Source organism: Cebidichthys violaceus, unplaced genomic scaffold (assembly GCF_023349555.1).
Source record: "Cebidichthys violaceus isolate CVI_PGR_0920_01 unplaced genomic scaffold, fCebVio1.0.p SCAF_4, whole genome shotgun sequence".
NCBI classification, from domain to species: Eukaryota; Metazoa; Chordata; class Actinopteri; order Perciformes; family Stichaeidae; genus Cebidichthys; species Cebidichthys violaceus.
This window is the reverse complement of record NW_027176594.1, coordinates 16,897,552-16,916,132: the sequence shown is the minus strand read 5'-3', so window position 1 is coordinate 16,916,132 and position 18,581 is coordinate 16,897,552. Positions and strand designations below refer to the sequence as shown.

Here is an 18,581-nt window from a genome sequence, read left to right as displayed (position 1 = left end):
GGTAGAAGAGGAGGTTGGTAGCGTTGTTGTTGTTGGCAAGTTCCCAGCAGACACCAGTGGGGAGGTCTCCACCTTCGAGAGGGAATGCTGCTGCGTTGTGGATGAAATGGAGGCAGATAGCTGAGAGGCTGAGGGGTAATGAGGGGTGACGGGGGGAGGAGAGGAGGTGGGCATTTGCAGGGGCGGGGGCGACAAGGGACTGTCTGAGAGGCCCAGGCCCTTAGATGCATTGCTGAGGAGGGCCAGTGCGTGGGAGATGGAGTCCAGAGAGGGAGCGGTCAGATCCTCATCCAGTGAGTCTGACAGACAGATGGGCTCCGGGGGCGAGGAAGAGAAGGGGGGCTGGCGGGTGGAGGTCAGAGCGGATACGGAGGTGGGCAGAGACGGGATGGAGGTCATCATGAGAGGTGGTTTGTGGATCCAGAGACCCTCCTAAAGACCAGATGACATGTGATCAGTGTCAGTACCTCAGAGGCAGAAAGAGACAGGCCTTCATTTTATATTTTCCCTGTTTTCCAGTTTATGGAAACTCGGAACACATATTATACAAGACTCAAAATGGCGACATCGGAGCGGAGCAGCAAATAAATCAATCAACAGGACTGTAGTGCTTTAACATGCAAAAGCTTCAGGAAGTGTTTAGTTCTGTTGACGGTATCTTAACATTGGAGTATCAGGAGAATGGAAAATTACTACTTAGAGCTATGAAACATTATTTCCGTTAAACAAGTGAAAGTTGCAGAGTGGTGAGTAGAACAGGACTCTGTGCTGTGGAAATGCACGGATTACTAAATTTAGCATGTGAGCCGTTTGTTTTTTTTGACCTGGCCTGTATTTGTTAATGTTGGCTAAGCCCCCGGCTATTGTTTGAAACCAGCTTTTACACAATAGTTACAGAGAATTAAAAAAAACATATAAAATGAAATGAATACTGAAGAGCGATTCTGTATTCAGAACTGAGCCAACATGATACGAGCAGCTAAGACACATTATGAGTACAGTATCATATTGCTGCTTCAAGATAAAATTCTGTCTGGAAAATTCAGATTAAATTAGCATTGTGTACAGAAAAATTTAAATTCAGATTTTTTTTCAGTGAATGATCCGAGCTGTCACTCACCTTGGCTTTGGCCTTGGGCCCAGGCACCATTCTCCTCTTGACTCTGTATGGAAAAATGTAGGCAAATATTTAGACTTTTCTATTTACAATTTGCATACAAGCCCAGTCTCTAAGAAAACCCTGTTTTGTCAGAGACTGAAGTAGTAGTGGTGTTGAGGACACATGTGAGATATATATGTAAGTAAACACTTACAGGTTTCCAGTGAGGTGACTGTGAACAGCAAGACTCTCCTTGAGCAGAATCCTAAACAGAGAAAACACCGTGTTCATTGCCAGAGGACGAGAGAGGTTGGATTAATGTCAGGCTAGTTTTCTCAAGTAAATTTATACGCAGAGTTAAAAGAACATCACTGTCAGGGATGTAGAAGAAAAGATTTTTCAATTACAACTAATGTAGCAAGTAGGAAAAAACATGGGACACCTGTGTTTTGTCTGTGTACAAGCAACACAAACGTATGCAGTGATAGTGCCACACAAAAGAATATGGTATGGAAATTCAAGTTGGAAGTGTTTTAAATATTTTTTAAGTAATATTTGCTTACTGTTGCCACAGGAGCAACTATGTCCATTTTGACATGAGAGTGGGTTTTTAAAAAAAGGTGCCCGACCTCTCAACTTTAAACTCTGGGCCATCTTTTTCTGAGTCGAGAGAAGTAGAGTGTTCAAATGTATAAATTGCCACCACCACATATAACAACCAGCTACATGTTTCAGGCCAACAGAGAAATTTGGAGTGTGAAGATTGACTGGAAAACACAATTGTGTTATAATATGGCTTTGACATTCTTACTTGTGCTGCACGGCTTACGTGTTAATAGAAATAGCTTAAAGGTTGCCAAAATGCTCATATCACACATCAACCAATACTATTGGTTTGTTTACATTTTACTTTATTCTCATGTCTCTGCATGGCTAATGTGTGCAACATGTGTTAAATAACAGTATTACTCATTCAATTCTGTTGCTCTGTACTGGTTTGCATGGCTGCATGTACTGAACTATGGTCACTGTACTGTCGCATCAATGTTTTGCAAGATTTGTCTTGTGTATGCTGATTTTGTTGCCGTTGTTTTGGTGTCTTAATGTCGTGTGCCTGTATTTCTCACCCTGTCACTTCATTGGTTTTAGAATACCATGCAGTTGAAAGTTAGCAAGCTGGCTAACATTGGAACATTGACAGAAATGTTGATTAATGTGCATCGTCATTACAAATGATGAAAATAACACAGTCCCACAAAAAAGAAAATTTACTGCCATTTACAACAAACTTTAGTCTAGTGAATGTATGCACATTTCCCATCGAAACAAACTTCTCCGAAAAGAAATACATAACATAACTAAATTCTAGTTTTACGGTCAACTCCCCTGTTCTCACCCTGGAGAATTTTCAGTAATTGCCTTATCACCATGAAGGAATTTGTTCACCAGCTGTTATGTATAATGGCTATTTAAGCACAACACACACAGAAACACACACACACACACACACACAGAAACACACAGACAGACAGACAGACAGACAGACAGACCTGGCCTGCATCCAGCCCTTGGGCCATAGTGGTTTGACCTCATTCTCTAAGAAGGCCTTGAGGTAGTCCTCCACAGACAGAGAGCACTGGTTCTCCATCTCGTAGCAGCTCAGCTTCACTCGCACCAAGCTGCACAGCAGGTTCCTGCACAAACACAAATGTTCAATTCAATGGAAATCCTTCACTATTAAAATCTAAATTAGGCTGCAGGTGTTTAGCACATAATGACAAAGGAGACCGTTATTCTTCAGGGAGTCAGAGGTAATCAAAAAACCATTTCTGAAAATGTCGAGGCGGTTATGAAAATGAATGATGATTGAAACGCAGCTGAGCAGAGAGTCAGTCTCAAGGGTTCTGTAATTACATCAGGACAGTAGTACTCAGGGTTTCCACATTCATGCAGGAATAAAATGCAAAGCTTTCCAAAGAAAATTTAAAGGGGGACTTCGTAAACAACAAAGTCTCTGAATAAACTCACTGTGGTTGAATTGAATTGTGGATAATATAGGCACCATGTTTTGACAAGGAAGAAGAATGAGTGGAAAAATAACATGACATCTCTGATTCTGTTGCATCGATTTGGATATTTTTTCTTGTTTGGTTAAGGAATAATCTCGACTCAGTTGCCGTTTTTTTTCCCCGTCATTCATTTTCAAAACCCAAATGCCTTATTTTACTCTATCCCAGCCAATTTGAACAATCTCTAAAACCGGTGTCAGATCTGTTGACTAGATTAGACACAGACAGCGGAGAACAACAGTAAAAATGAAGACAAGAAGGGACAGAGTAGTGAGGATACAAAGTCAAACCTGTAGCACAACAGAGCACACCATCCAGCCAGCTATTCCAGCAGGACAGTCCCGGATCATTACCTGAGCTTGTCATCCCAGGTAAACTTCTTCCGTGGGCCCATCACCCTTTTCCCAGGCTTTTCCTCATCTTCCTCCTCTGAGCCATTCTTATCGCCCTCTTCTGACTGCTGCCTGCAGGACACACACACACACACACACACACACACACACACACACACACACACACACACACACACACACACACACACACACACACACACACACACACACACACACACACACACACACACACACACACACACACAGTGAGTAACATGTAAACGTACAAGCACACATTCACAAACGGTTTGAATAAACTTTATTGCATAACCTCAATGATTTCTACATTCTCGTAGGTTTATGGTCCGACTGTCCAGTTACAGAAGAATGTTATGTAGACGCCAGACCATCTAAAATAGCGCAATTTAAAAATCAAAAACAAACGTTATGCTGTCCTCAGACGCATAGCTATTACTAAACATGACCGTTTGGTAAAAATAGTGAACGGTCATAAAAGTCAGACCCAATGACAGGCAGAAGATTTGGGGTAAAGGGTTTTAGTTGCATTCACTTGTTCCACTTCTTACTTAAAACAAGATGTGCTTACTTTGCAACCCTGGCCATGCAGTCCATGTTGTATCTGGCTATTTGCTCTGGCATCACACTACACACCGCCAGCTTCAGCTTCAACAGTGGCGTCCGTAGACGATCATCCTGAGAGAGAGAGAGAGAGAGAGAGAGAGAGAGAGAGAGAGAGAGAGAGAGAGAGAGAGAGAGAGAGAGAGAGAGAGAGAGAGAGAGAGAGAGAGAGAGAGAGAGAGAGAGAGAGAGAGAGATTGTATTAAAGACAGCGGGAGAACAACAAGAAAGAAAGATGGGGAAACCAAAACATTGGCGGGAGAAAAGTGAAGTCAGAGTGAGAAGAATGGGATAAGATGGGAGCAGGGCAACAGCTCCTTTAATGGTCCATGACAAAAGACATTTAAAAGTCAGTGTTCAGTGGCAGTCATCATTGCACTCGTCAGCCTACACTGAGATCCCTGCACATTAACATCTGAAGCAGAGAAGATGTCTGAGGATTAAAAGCTACATGAAAAGGCACAAATAATGGGGAGAAACTGGAGGGTCGGTTTGATACAACAGGAGCTCCAACAAAGCAGCTAAAATGCTCAGACATATCACTGCAACTCAGAAAACAGATGGTTTGTAGGAAACACTCAGAATATTTAGTTTGTTTGTTGTGAAAAATCCCCAAATAATTGTGTGGTCAAAGACAAGCGTGTGTGTGTGTGTGTGTGTGTGTGTGTGTGTGTGTGTGTGTGTGTGTGTGTGTGTGTGTGTGTGTGTGTGTGTGTGTGTGTGTGTGTGTGTGTGTGTGTGTGTGTGTGTGTGTGTGTGCCACAAGGGACCATAATAAATCACTGGTATGAAGCACTAAAAATAAAAACAAAGTACCAGTTAGATGAGTAGAAAAACTACGAACAGAACTCGTACAACTTCAAAGATTGTGAGAGACACTTCGTTGTTTCTGAATATGGACTATATTAACTTGCATTTACCTGCACAGATACATCTATATCATCGACAAAATAGTCTCATATATAAATTATTTGGAAACGGCACTTATGATGGTGTATTTCCCCATACTTTTGATGTCAAGCAATGACAATTTCTTCCCAAAATTTTAATAGCTGTTTTTCTTCACGACACAAAATTCTTTATTAAACTTTCAAAAATGATAGCAGAGCACATTTATGTGTTCAACAGAGTTCAGCCATATATCATTTACAAGATTATAGTCTGAACGTTGAACAGGTTGACTCTGCTTATTGGTAGAAGTTGCTGTAAACATTTTGAAAGTTGTGGAACACTAAAGTTGAATTAGGCCCGTGTCCAGCATTCTTTAGTAACTTTCTGAAAACAACAATCCAACTGCACACCCACTTCACGCAGCGATTGGCCAGGTGTGTAAATATGTGAAAGTATGCAAGATCTTAACTTCTCTCTCATCCTCAACAGTTGCTGTCAATTTTCAACATTATGAATGCATTGAAGAAGGGACCGTGTGCGCCATGATCCTCCTTTTAAAAACAGTCATCACAGCAGCTTTTGCCTTCAGCTGTGGTCGGTCAACACTTAACACTAAATTCTGAAGTTTGGTTATTGTTGGGATTGCAGAGACCGTTCTGGCTCTGGCCGCATGGTCAGCCATTTCTGCTGCCTTGTGTGGAAACCAGGTAAACGACAAAGAATATAGATGATCTCTCTGGAAACGCTGCAATAATCTGGTTTGTGGGCGTTCTGTGAACATGAGGAAAACAATATTTTCCCAATGGCTGGCTACTCCATATCCTTGTGGGAGGCCCCGATTATTGTACACAGCCTACTTGTAAAATAAAATAGAAAATAAGACCGTGCACGTTATAGCTTACAGTCCTAAAGAACACTCATATTAAAACTAGTCTCTTAATCTAATCTCTTACTGTCCCACCATTCACAGCAGTCTAGAACCGGCACCTGCTCCCTCCAGAGATGAGCCTCACATACCTGGATGTTGAGACTGAGCTTCTTCAGGCGTTTGAGGAGGGCTTCTTTATTGCACGGCACAAATGCCTCCATGTGCGAGTAGATGCCTAAGCGCACATCAGGAGGCTGCTCCTGGACCTGCAACTCAATGCTGAGAGGAAAGAGAGGAGGCAGAAAAAGTCACAACTGTGAAGTCAAAAAAAATCAAGGAAATGGACAGTTATGGCGGTGGAGGTTGAAAGGGAAAAAAAAAACATGATGGGATACAGAGTGACAGAATAAAAGAGAGATGGGAAATTGAATATTGGGGAAGAATAAAGTGTAGTTGTGCAGAATGAGGGGAGGGTGAACATTAAGTTGAAAAAACAAGAGAGTGGAATGGAAATGAGAAGCATGTCATTAACACAGACAATGAGAGACGGAGAGAAAACAAAACACTTAAAGACAGCAGGAGAGGTGGTGAGGGAAATCTGCTGAAAATGAGCGAGGAACACTGAACAGGAGGACGAGTGTGCTGGGATTCGGCTGATTTAAAAGCTGTTCTACTCACTCCAGGAGAATGTTATTCATGTCCAAGGTGAAAAATTTCTTCCTGCCCTCTTGATCAAACTGCCGCGAGGCCTGTGGGAGAAAAAGTGGAGTCAGCATTTCCACTGTTCCATACAGTACAAATACATACATCTGTGATGCTGTGCCTTCAGGGACTGTACTGACAGAAACACCCAATAGGTTTGGCTTGTTTGCCTGTTCATTTTGGCTGGCGTGAAAGATTACATTACGGCCATTTAGCAGACGCTTTTATCCAAAGCAACTTACAATTCAGTATCTATCTAAACACCGTAGACGCAGCTATGGGAGCAATTTTTTCTTTGGGGGGGTTAAGTGTCTTGCTCAAGGACACGATGACATGAGACTAGTAGAGCAGTAGCCGGGGATCGAACCGCCGACCCTCTGATTGAAAAGCAGCCCTGCTCTCCACTTAGCCACGGTCACCCGACCAATCAAACTCAAACCACATCAATCAAACTCAAACTAAAGACTACTGTTAAATCCACCTGTTGATCCAGGAACCGTCAAGGACCTCCTGGTCTGTGTCGGCGATTTAAGCAACGCCATGTAGTAAGCATAGTGGTAACAAACATCAGCAACTGAGTGCCCAAACTCTCCCTGATCAATCAGAAAGTGTGAACTAATGACAACTGCATGTGTTGTGCTTAGTCCTGCTCCATATTTGGTTAGTTCCTAAATAAAAAAAAGTGACCACACAGTAACTATCCTCCTCCGATAGTCAGGTACAACCTCTTTTCCGTGACTTTCTACTTGTCCATTTATGAAATATAAGGTGCAGTTGCACTCTCGACAAACAATGCTCATAATCAGCTATTTCTTTGCAAACTTGTGTGACCCCCAGCCAAGAAAAAATGCACAAAAAGTACTGCATGATCTGCTGCCTGTCACTGGAGTGTGTTTTCCCCACACAGAGCTGATAATGTAGCACAGCAGTCACCAAAACTGTCCCGTTGCTCTGAATAACTTGCAGCTCTTGGTTTGTTTGTAAAAAGTCAATCTGAATGCAAAACAGACAAGAACTTAAAGGCCACAATGAACTGTGTTTTGCTTGGCTTGGACCAAATGAGTCACTCAAGTGACCTACGGGACGCTTCCTTTGATGAATTCAAAAAAATGCTCCTTGCTAAGTTTGAATCTCCCAAGCTTTCCCCATATCTTTGTTATCTTTGGAAGCATGAAAAACAAAAATCAATGGCTTTATTTATCTGCCTCCCTCCTCCTCACTCTTCTCTTGTTCACCTCTGCATAGTTCACTTGAATCATCCTTTTCAATTGCCTCGCTCTGCCCGTCTTTGCATTTTTTCCAACATCTAGAAAAACAATTCTCAGCTACAAATGGACTCTGTGGCTGCAAGATATAAAAGCAACAAGAAAATAAGAACTTTTTTCAGAGGCAGTGATGCTAACCCTGCCGTTTCAGTACAATAAAAAACCTTTGGGGTTCAGCTTGGAGCCGTGTTTCTCCAAGGCTTTAGAAGAGCCTATTCTCGTTGGACTAAACAATGAACGTGTTGTGCCACTTCCTGAGCTTATGGGCATTTGCGTTTCAGCCGCCCACAGACAGGCTACAGTTGACTCACCGCCCGCAGGTCCTCGATGCGTTTGATAAGCGGAGCAGGCAGTCCGTCAGGCAGCAGAGGCGGAGAAAACAGCCCGCTGGAGGACCCCAGGCCTCGCCCTTGGCCACTTCCTCCTGCTGCTGCTGCTGCTGCTCCTTTAGAACCCGGAACGCCAACTCCCAGAATGCCATTCTCCCTGGCCGCCACCATGGCGTGCTGCTGGTCAGTGTCCAACAAGCTGAAGTCCAGGTCGCCTAGGAGATCCTGCAGCTCCTTCTCATTGGCCGAGCCTAGCAGTGACATCACAGCGGGGTCTGAGGTGAGGTCAGCCAGTGACAAGTCGCTGCTGGCCGTGTTGCCCTGCAGATGGGTGGAGTTGGAGGCTAACAGGTGGTTCGTTGAGTTGGTGGACTGGAGCTTGTTAGCCACAACTCCTGCCAAACCGGGGTGAGCCACGTTCGTGTTTCTTTTCCTCATCTCCTCCTTCTCCCGGGTGAAGCGGCGGAGCATGGCTGCCAGGTACAGTGAGTCCTTCATCAGCTTCTTCCTCTTCTTCTTCTCCGGCCGGTGGAGGGTTAGGGTTGTCACTCTGTTGGAGGAAAGCATTGCAGTGCCTTGTTAGCAAAATGCTTAATACACATTTTAAATGAATGGCAATACAGGTCCTCAAACTGCATCTGGATTTAGTTTCACTTCATTCATTCAGCCTGACACCGAGTACGCTTACATGCACATGCGTATCCAGGTTTTGATTTTATTCAGGATATGACGTTTGACGAAACCCGTGACGCAATCTGCCTGTTTACATGATTTAATCAGTATTCCCTTTTCTGATAATCTCTGTGCAGTTGTGTCTTGATTCGTCAACATCTCAGTCACTATGTTTTGTACCGTCAGAGAATGATCAAAAATGTGGATGAGTGTTCACATGCCACAGTGTCCCAGTTCCTGGAGTACTGAGGGATACTCCAAAAATGTATCATAATATATTTAAATATGGGAAGAGGAACTGTGTGTTCTGCGGGATTAACCTGCAGGCTGCTATGAAAGATCTAACACACGCCCACACACACACACACATATAACATCATCTGTTTCATAATGGCACAATAGAAATAGCTGCTACTATTTTTGGAGGTTACTTTCAGCGTGGCGGCATGTTGCAGTATTTGGCCTATCTGAGCGTGGATCACGGAGTGTTCTCTGAAAGGTGGTTGGCTCGTCACCGCAACTAAGAGCAAGTCACAGTCAGCATTCCTGCCTCATGGTAGATGTATGAGAGGATCCGCACAAAAGCACAGGAGTATAATGTCACGCCGGGAGGTGGATTATTAGCGCAGTAAAGAGTGGACAAATGCATCATCACATATTCACAGTGGCCCACAAATCTACAGGTGTCCAAATGTCAACTTCTCAAGCATAGGAGAGGAACATTTGTCATTTAAATAACAGTGTCTATGTGACATTTACTATTAGAATAGCTTGGATTAATGGCTATGACTCATTCAATTAGGTGGTAGCTTTTCCTACAAGGGTTATAAGGAAAGTGACGAGACACAAGGCAGCTTGCTCAGCTTCTCATGAGCCATTTCAATAAACATAGACCTAAAAATCCCTTACATCAATAAGTCAAAATTCATCAACTGACACAAGACGACCACAAGTGTAAAGACAGACGGTAATATTGCTTTGTCATGATTCTCACCCTTGTTTAGGTACTCTGTTCTTCTTCGGGTTCTTCTCTTCCAGGTTATTCACTTCCTTCTTTTTCCTCTTCTTAATCACCTGCTCCTTGTTGTCATTCGGCTTCTGAAACGAAAGCACATACACTCCTTAACTCAAAGAAGCAGAAGACAGTGAAAATCAATCAATTCTGTCTGAGGAACGCACGCTGTGTGTGTGTGTGTGTGTGTGTGTGTGTGTGTGTGTGTGTGTGTGTGTGTGTGTGTGTGTGTGTGTGTGTGAGAGAGAGAGAGAGAAAGAGTGAGCGTGCACCAGTATGTCCTTCAGAGATTTTTCTTGATGTGGTGACAGATAACATCTACAACACGTTTCACTAAACCCAATGAAAACCAAGCTCCTGTTGGGAGAACACTGATGTGCCTGTTCAGATCCTGCCGTGTCATATGTTTCAATAAACAATGGGAAGTAAGTTTTTGCAGTATTTTTCATCAGAAATGACAGATGCCACTCACCTTTTCTCTAGGAAGCCGTGCTTTATTTACTCCGGAATAAAGAATGGTTTGGTATTAAAGCTCAGACTTCTTAAAGCCAAATAAAACCATGTAATTGCTAACTTCTAAAATGCATTACTATTTCCAAGACCGACATTTGTCCACAAGGTCCAACGTGTTGTTTTGCCTCACTGAACTTTTTATTGGGAGGTAGTGCATTAAAAACAAAACGTCTACAGCGCAGCTAGCCGCTCTGTGAGGCTGTACTTAGGCACAGCAATGTATTGAACTAAATGCTAATGCTAGCATGCTACCATGCTCACAATGACAAGGCTGGTGTCAAAGGAATACACCAGAACAATCCAAGTCTCACTTACCCATTCGTATGCTCACTAGTTCCCACACATGCATCTTCCCTAAAATCTTAACTACTAAAAACAATTCTTCATTAACTGTCTCACACCGAAGTGTACTAAATAGGAAGCTTTTAGCCAAGCTGCGTGTTTGGGAAGACTTTTCTACGTTTCTTGATTCTTCATTCATTTTGGAGTCATGCGAGAAAAACTTTTTCCTTCAAGAATTCAAGGGGACACTGGGCGAGTAATTGATATGCGTAGAATCACTTTTTGGGTGAAGTATTTCTTTAAGCAGATATGTTTACCGTGGTTACCATCTAAGTTTAGCAGGTCGGCATGCTAACCTATGCTAATTAGCAAAGGCAGGAAAAGTCAGGGGATCACCAAAATCATTGGGATTGATCCTCAAAGGAACATGAATGTCTGTACAACATTTAGTGCCAAACCATCCAATAAGTGTCGAGATATTTCAGTCTGGACCAAAGCGAAGGACCGATGGACCAACTGACAATGACACCCCTAGACCCACCCAATCTTACATATTCCCAACACGGATACTTAATACTTTAGGTTCTTAGTGCAAATATTTGGAATAAGTTACCCTCACAAATCAAAGTAATATGCACATATAAATTATAGCTTACCTAAAATGTGACGGTAAAAGCTTATCATCATAGTTTTTGTTATTTTTATAATTTTGTAACATTTAGTTTCTGAATATTTGACTTGGAGTGTTTTTATTGGTGATAATATGGGTTACGTATTGAGTTGGCTTGTTTGTAGTATTATGTTGCCTCAGCCACTTGCATTCCAGCATCTTTGCTAGTTTACGTCAGGCACCATAATGGAAATGAGTTTTGGACTTTGTGTCCTCCTCATCATCTTATGTGTAATTGTATACTCTCACTCATAACTCTTTCTCACAAAGTCACATAAATTAAATCCAACAAAATAAACATTTTCCAGGCCTGAGAGTGATTTTGAAAACCCTTGAATAACAGATTCCTCGTGTTCTGTTCTGAACGCGTTGAAGTAGTCTCACCTTGTCCTCCTCTGGCTCGGAGTCGGAGGCCGCTCTGAACTGCAGCGTGCCGGTGTTGATGTAAAATCCCCCCAGCTTTGTGGTCAAAGAGGCAGGAACCAGCTCATCATACTGAGAAAAATAACAATAGAAGACAGTTTGTAGTATAACGTCACAGTAAATCCTCTTACACAACAAAAAGCGGATCCTGTGCTAATGTTTCTTGATAATTTTACAAATAAGATGGTGCTCTTATGTTGGTCAGAGAAAATGGAGGACTTGTTGTGCGCCAAAATAAATAAAATGTCACAGTCCCTCCAGGCCACAGATGAAACACTTTTCCATCACCGAGCATATCAAAACAAAAAGAGGAAAAAAAGGGTCGAACAGGCGCTGCAGAAAAGACAGCTATCAAAACAACAAAAACAAATATCACACAATAGCGGATATTTCATACAAGGAGCATAATTGTAGCTATTACAGTCAGACAGAGTGATATCCTCTGACTACAGAGCAACAAACACTGTCAAAGAAAACCAACGACGTATCCATGTGTGTGGTCACAAGCAGCACATATGTATTTATGAGTCATGAGGCTGATTTTAGACCATGGTCTCAGGTTGGTTGTAAGAAGGGACAAGGGTCTATGTTTAGAAGAGCCACTGAATGCACTGTATAAAGACACCATGCCAGGAAATAAATATTTAACAGCCGAGGAATAATGTCTGCCTCAACAAAACAAGGAACGAGAACAGCAGTTCAGGAATGTGACGAGGACGGCGAATTAATCAGCAGATAATAAGGGAGAAAAGAGAACAGTGTGCAACGTTATTATTAAGACTGAAGGGAGATATCTGACTAAATAAAAGTGACATCCTCAAAAAAAACTAAACCATAGGTGAAAAATCACCTCATTATTAATAAAGTGAGGGGCACTCACAGCTTCTGAGTTGTCGATAAAGGGGTCTGTGTCGTCGTAGCCAAAGCCTATATCAATCAAATCTTGCATTCTGTCCTTCTTCTTCTTCTTCTCCTCTGTGTTACCCTGAAAAATAATTTAAAAATATTATATAATATTAAGTTTGGATTTTGATTCCCATGAAAATACCTCACACTTATTCTAATCTAAATCTTAAAATAGCCCCTTTTCAGAGTAAGGATTTACAAAATGTCTTCACTTTCTCAATGTGTTTTTATGGGTATTTGGTCCTCTTAAGAGACACATTAGACAACTGAAGCCTGACTGATAAATCCATCATGCCCATATAGGCTTCTTATAGAGATATGCTTATTAGCCGATAAGTATCAAGAAATTGCACAACAGAAACGCCAAACAAACGTTTGAGCTCATTCATAAATGTTTTATTTTAAATGTCACTCTTATGTCCACCACAGAGCACTGACTAGTTTCATTTTTCAACTGTAAAATGTTCCAAAAATGATGTATCTGGGTACGAATTCTTTAAAAAATAAAATAAAATAATAGGGATTTCTATTAAAAAATGTTTATGGTTTGCATTAATGTAAAAAAAAAAAAAAAATAGTATCAGACATTGCATTGTTATTGGATATTTAAATTCTTGGATATCATATATTAGTTGAGATTTTGCTATATAAATTAAATTTACTTGATTATAACAAGTAACTAACTAAAGAAACAAACAGTAATTTAAACCAATATTGCAGCCAATATTATCTTATTGTATATCGTGGTATTGATGATTGTGTGGGTCCATGAGAAACAAGAAATCGCAGTACAGAAATACCAAAGATATATACGAGGTGATTCAGAAACAGTGTCACCATCACATGGGTTGTCCCCCAGAGAGAACTGGCAAGTTGATTATTCAACTGTAAAATGTCCAGCTCATATCTGTTCATGTTCATCAACAGATACATGATTATCAGATTTTTATTTCAACTCTCAAATATGAATATTGGAATCCGCCTCAAAAATCCAATATTAGTCAGGGTATAATTCTAACATGATCAAAATCGCAACCCATCAGAATTGAAGTAAAATATAATAACTCACATATTTATTGTCAAACTTTTTTGCCAGAGCCTCAACCTGGAGCCGCTCTCTCTCGTCGTCGTTGAAGGGGTCGTTGGGATTGTGAGCTGAAGTCAAAGTCGGAGGATTATTCTTTACCTGGAACAAAACAGTGAAAATGATTTACATTAAATATTATGAACAGGAATAATTACATGTCAGAGCTATGGTTCAAGTGCCCCTCACAGTAAGACGTGACTTAAATATAACTAAACCTCAAGGAAAAGAAAAGTCGAATTGACAAAATATCAAAACATTATAAAATTATTAGCAGCAAACTTAAAATAAATGAATTAAGAAAAAACACAATATGTCAAACATGGTGCTTTTGGATTCAATCAAGATACATTTATTCATACTGTGGTTTTGCAACTCATGTAAAGCATAATATGATAAACTGGATTATTATTGTCAAAATGAGGCGAGCTTCTCTCTGATCTCTCAGCTCTGACATTTGCCTTGCTCCCATGCTACATCCTGGTACTTCCATCAGCAATGCTCTATCATCTATCTATCTATCACCCGCAGCCAGAGGGCCAAACTGCATGTGGCACTTCCAAGTGCTGTAATGGCTGTGTGTATGGGCTGTTGCTGGGCAAGTCTGAGTGAACAGGACACAGGTAGCAGCACGAGATGAGCACTATCTCTGTATGTTAAAAGAGAGGAGGTCCCTCGACTAAAAGCTAGAATCTAACTAGAGCTAATCTAGAGCGCAGCAGAAGTTGGATAGCACACAGAGTGGACTGGCTGGCTGCGTGGTCAGAAAGCTGCTGCTGTCTTTTGTGTTGAGTCGTACTAATGGTCAGTTTCAACCACGCCAGTCCACGGAAAGACACGGTGCACTTCCCCCTCTCACTTAGCAATGACAAGTCTACACAAACACTTGCCAAAGCATATAGAATGAACTCCAGCTGCAGTGTCAGCCGGCCTGGTGGCGTTAGTCAAACTGGGAGATCTCACCTGGAGGTTTTGGATGAGTTCACCGTAATTAAACTCGGCGGAGGAGCGGTCGTCGGGCTCCGGTAGGGTCAGGTTGAGCCGCACCGTCGCCCTCTTCTCGGCTCCAGCCTTCTCCCTGTCGCCGTCGCTGGCAGCACCCCCTGCCCCGGTCGCTGCCTCGACCTCCCCGGCTCCACCGAAGTTGAAGTCGGCCTCATCCTCCAGCCGGCGTTTCCTAGACTCCGCGGCGGCTCCAGCTGCGAAGGCCGAGAGGGTGACAAATTGCACTTTTCTCGGTTCGGCCATTTGGATGAGCTGCCTGCCTGAACCTCGCTCCGGACAGACAGCGACAGCGAGGAGAAGAGCTACTTCGCGAAACTACTCCAAATTGGGGGATTGAAGAAGGTTTCGCGAAGCTCCGACGGCTGCTCAGTGCCTACACGGATGTGTGGGCCTCCTCCGCACCATACGAAATGAACTCCAGGGGTTGAGACGGTCGGGGAAAAGTTGTTTTTACGGCAGCTACTTGCATCCTCAATTTGCTATGGGGACGAGACATTCACAGGAGCCATCTTGGGTTTCGGGAGTAAATAAAATATCAGAAGAGAGGGGTCGCTGCGCCTGCGCGTACGCACAGAACGGAAGCATCGCGACACGGGGGGGGCGCGTCACGTCCAATCACCGCGTGCCCCGATCCTAAACCCGCCTCTGTCACAACTGGCGATAATAACAACACTGTTAGTACTATTATGACCTTTATAAAGTGTATGGGTGAAGGACGGGCTGTGGGAAATGCACACCACATGCTGCGTGTATTCAAATATCGATTAACTCATCTCAATTTAACAATCGACGGCTTTCAGTGGAAGCTTTTCTTTCTGTCTATTCAGGGAAATGCTGAATTGTGCATGTTTCTACAATGGCACCAGCACACACTCAAACATCAAATCCTGAACGGAAGAAAGCAAGCCAGGTGGTTGGCTGTCTCAGTTAACCCGCCCAACACAGCTGATTTAGGAAGAGGCACTACTCACCACCTGTTGATATTCAGTAATGGACCTGCTCCTTGTTACAATAAACTTTGGGAAATCATTGAAATCTGACATTGATGCTTGTATATTATGTATGTCTTTGGTAGAAACCACGTATGGAATAACCTGTTAGAAAGCCCCAGGGCAAAATTTTGTTTTGGGCCCCTATTAACCCCCCACATACCGCCTCCTGTGTAATTTAGACAGTCCTGTTGAATTGCAATATTTGCAATTGAAAGATCACTTCACAGATTGTATGCATTGATGATCAGTTTAATCATGTGGAGTACAGCTCCCGTTAGTGTGAAACAATTTGCGTCCACATTAGTGTTATAATATGTGTGTATATACCTAATACACACACACACACACACACACACACACACACACACACACACACACACACACACACACACACACACACACACACACACACACACACACACACACACACACACACAGTTAGGTCCATAAATATTTGGACATTGACACAATTTTCATCATTTTGGCTCTGTACACCACCACAATGGATTTGAAATGAAACAATCAAGATGTGCGTTAAGTGCAGACTTTCAGCTTTAATTTGAGGGTATTTACATCCCAATCAGGTGAACGGTGTAGGAATTACAGCACATTTTATATGTGGCTCCTCCTTTTTAAAGGACCAAAAGTAATTGGACAAACTAACATAATCATCAATGTAATTGTCACTTTTAATACTTGGTTGCAAATCCTTTGCAGTCAATGACAGCCTGAAGTCTGGAACCCATAGACATCACCAGACGCTGGATTTCATCCCTGGTGATGCTCTGCCAGGCCTCTACTGCAACTGTCTTCAGTTCCTGCTTGTTCTTGGGGCATTTTCCCTTCAGTTTTGTCTTCAGCAAGTGAAATGCATGCTCAATTGGATTCAGGTCAGGTGATTGACTTGGCCATTGCAGAACATTCCACTTCTTTGCCTTAAAAAGCTCTTTGGTTGCTTTCGCAGTATGCTTCGGGTCATTGTCCATCTGCACTGTGAAGCGTCGTCCAATGAGTTCTGAAGCATTTGGCTGAATATGAGCAGATAATATTGCCCGAAACACTTCAGAATTCATCCTACTGCTTTTGTCAGCAGTCACATCATCAATAAATACAAGGGAACCAGTTCCATTGGCAGCCATACATGCCCACGCCATAACACTACCTCCACCATGCTTCACTGATGAGGTGGTATGCTTTGGATCATGAGCAGTTCCTTCCCTTCTCCATACTCTTCTCTTCCCATCATTCTGGTACAAGTTGATCTTTGTCTCATCTGTCCATAGGATGTTGTTCCAGAACTGTACAGGCTCTTTTAGGTGTTTTTTGGCAAACTCTAATCTGGTCTTCCTGTTTTTGAGGCTCACCAATGGTTTACATCTTGTGGTGAACCCTCTGTATTTACTCTGGTGAAGTCTTCTCTTAATTGTTGACTTTGACACAGATACGCCTACCTCCTGGAGAGTGTTCTTGATCTGGACAACTGTTGTGAAGGGGTTTTTCTTCACCAGGGAAATAATTCTTCTGTCATCCACCACAGTTGTTTTCCGTGGTCTTCCAGGTCTTTTGGTGTTGCTGAGCTCACCAGTGCGTTCTTTCTTTTTAAGAATGTACCAAACAGTTGATTTGGCCACACCTAATGTTTTTGCTATCTCTCTGATAGGTTTGTTTTGATTTTTCAGCCTAATGATGGCTTGCTTCACTGATAGTGACAGCTCTTTGGACTTCATATTGAGAGTTGACAGCAACAGATTCCAAACACAAATACCACACTTGAAATGAACTCTAGACCTTTTATCTGCTCCTTGTCAATGAAATAACGAGGGAATAATACACACCTGGCCATGGAACAGCTGAGCAGCCAATTGTCCAATTACTTTTGGTCCCTTAAAAAGGAGGGGCCACATATAAAATGTGTTGTAATTCCTACACCGTTCACCTGATTGGGATGTAAATACCCTCAAATTAAAGCTGAAAGTCTGCACTTAAAGCACATCTTGATTGTTTCATTCAAAATCCATTGTGGTGGTGTACAGAGCCAAAATGATGAAAATTGTGTCAATGTCCAAATATTTATGGACCTAACTGTATATATATATACACACAAACACAATTGGCCACACAGATGCTCTCTCTTAAACAGACAGAAAGATGCATTTACAAATTAAACCACCTTAATGTGGACAAAATATCTGCTGTGGCTCTGGAGGAAAATAACCCTGATGGTGTCATTAGGGTTGGCTTGGCCTTGAGAACTATTTTTATATAAAATTATTTGAAAGGCAAGGGCATTAAAACAAAATGGTAAGATTAATTGAAATATGCTTTTGAGTTGCATGATGGGAACTGTAGGATCCAGTGTTTTTGAATCTTAATTTAAACTGCGGACTACAATTTAGGACTTCTCTGCCTCAGCTGCTTTTATTGTATTCTTGTTTTAAACGGTCTCTCACAAAACCCTTAATGGAAGTGCAATACAAAATCAATAGAGAACTCCTTGAATCATGTTATACTAACATACATTGATACATTTCATGCACAACAATGTGCATGTTATGTTAAACAAAACTGCAACTTTGATGCCATTGCCAAATACATAATAAATAAATCAAAATGTTTTTTCCAGAGTTTCTTATTAATACTTATTAAAGAATACTTTTGTGAGTTTATTTGATATCAAAATCTTTCTTTAGCTCTTGATAATCCTAATAATTCATTTTTGTCATGCGCTCGTTTCTTTTTGTTCCTTTTCTCTGCAGGATTTCTTAAGCATAACTGTACTGAATTTCATGCAAATCAATCACTGACAAAACCCATTTACAAAAGTCACA

At 41.9% G+C, this 18,581-nt stretch overlaps 1 protein-coding gene across 3 annotated transcripts in view; it reads right to left on the bottom strand.

Annotated features, from left to right (window-relative positions):
- The window catches only part of ubn2a (ubinuclein 2a), a 22,805-nt gene extending 7,516 nt beyond the window's left edge, over nucleotides 1-15,289 (bottom strand). For 2 of the 3 annotated variants that reach the window (XM_068727030.1, XM_068727031.1), the window contains exons 1-14: nucleotides 14,720-15,289; nucleotides 13,742-13,858; nucleotides 12,647-12,751; nucleotides 11,728-11,838; nucleotides 9,861-9,964; nucleotides 8,177-8,744; nucleotides 6,577-6,647; nucleotides 6,048-6,177; nucleotides 4,108-4,214; nucleotides 3,522-3,632; nucleotides 2,650-2,793; nucleotides 1,314-1,364; nucleotides 1,121-1,163; nucleotides 1-432 (exon numbers count right to left, since the gene is read on the bottom strand). The exon at nucleotides 1-432 is cut by the window's left edge and continues 1,092 nt beyond it. In XM_068727030.1, the coding sequence (XP_068583131.1) occupies nucleotides 1-432; nucleotides 1,121-1,163; nucleotides 1,314-1,364; nucleotides 2,650-2,793; nucleotides 3,522-3,632; nucleotides 4,108-4,214; nucleotides 6,048-6,177; nucleotides 6,577-6,647; nucleotides 8,177-8,744; nucleotides 9,861-9,964; nucleotides 11,728-11,838; nucleotides 12,647-12,751; nucleotides 13,742-13,858; nucleotides 14,720-15,004 (2,379 nt within the window). In that variant the 5' untranslated portion in view covers nucleotides 15,005-15,289. The remainder of the gene's footprint in view (nucleotides 433-1,120; nucleotides 1,164-1,313; nucleotides 1,365-2,649; nucleotides 2,794-3,521; nucleotides 3,633-4,107; nucleotides 4,215-6,047; nucleotides 6,178-6,576; nucleotides 6,648-8,176; nucleotides 8,745-9,860; nucleotides 9,965-11,727; nucleotides 11,839-12,646; nucleotides 12,752-13,741; nucleotides 13,859-14,719) is intronic. The other variant, XM_068727032.1, reaches the window with a different exon arrangement.
- Nucleotides 15,290-18,581: the final 3,292 nt, after the last annotated feature.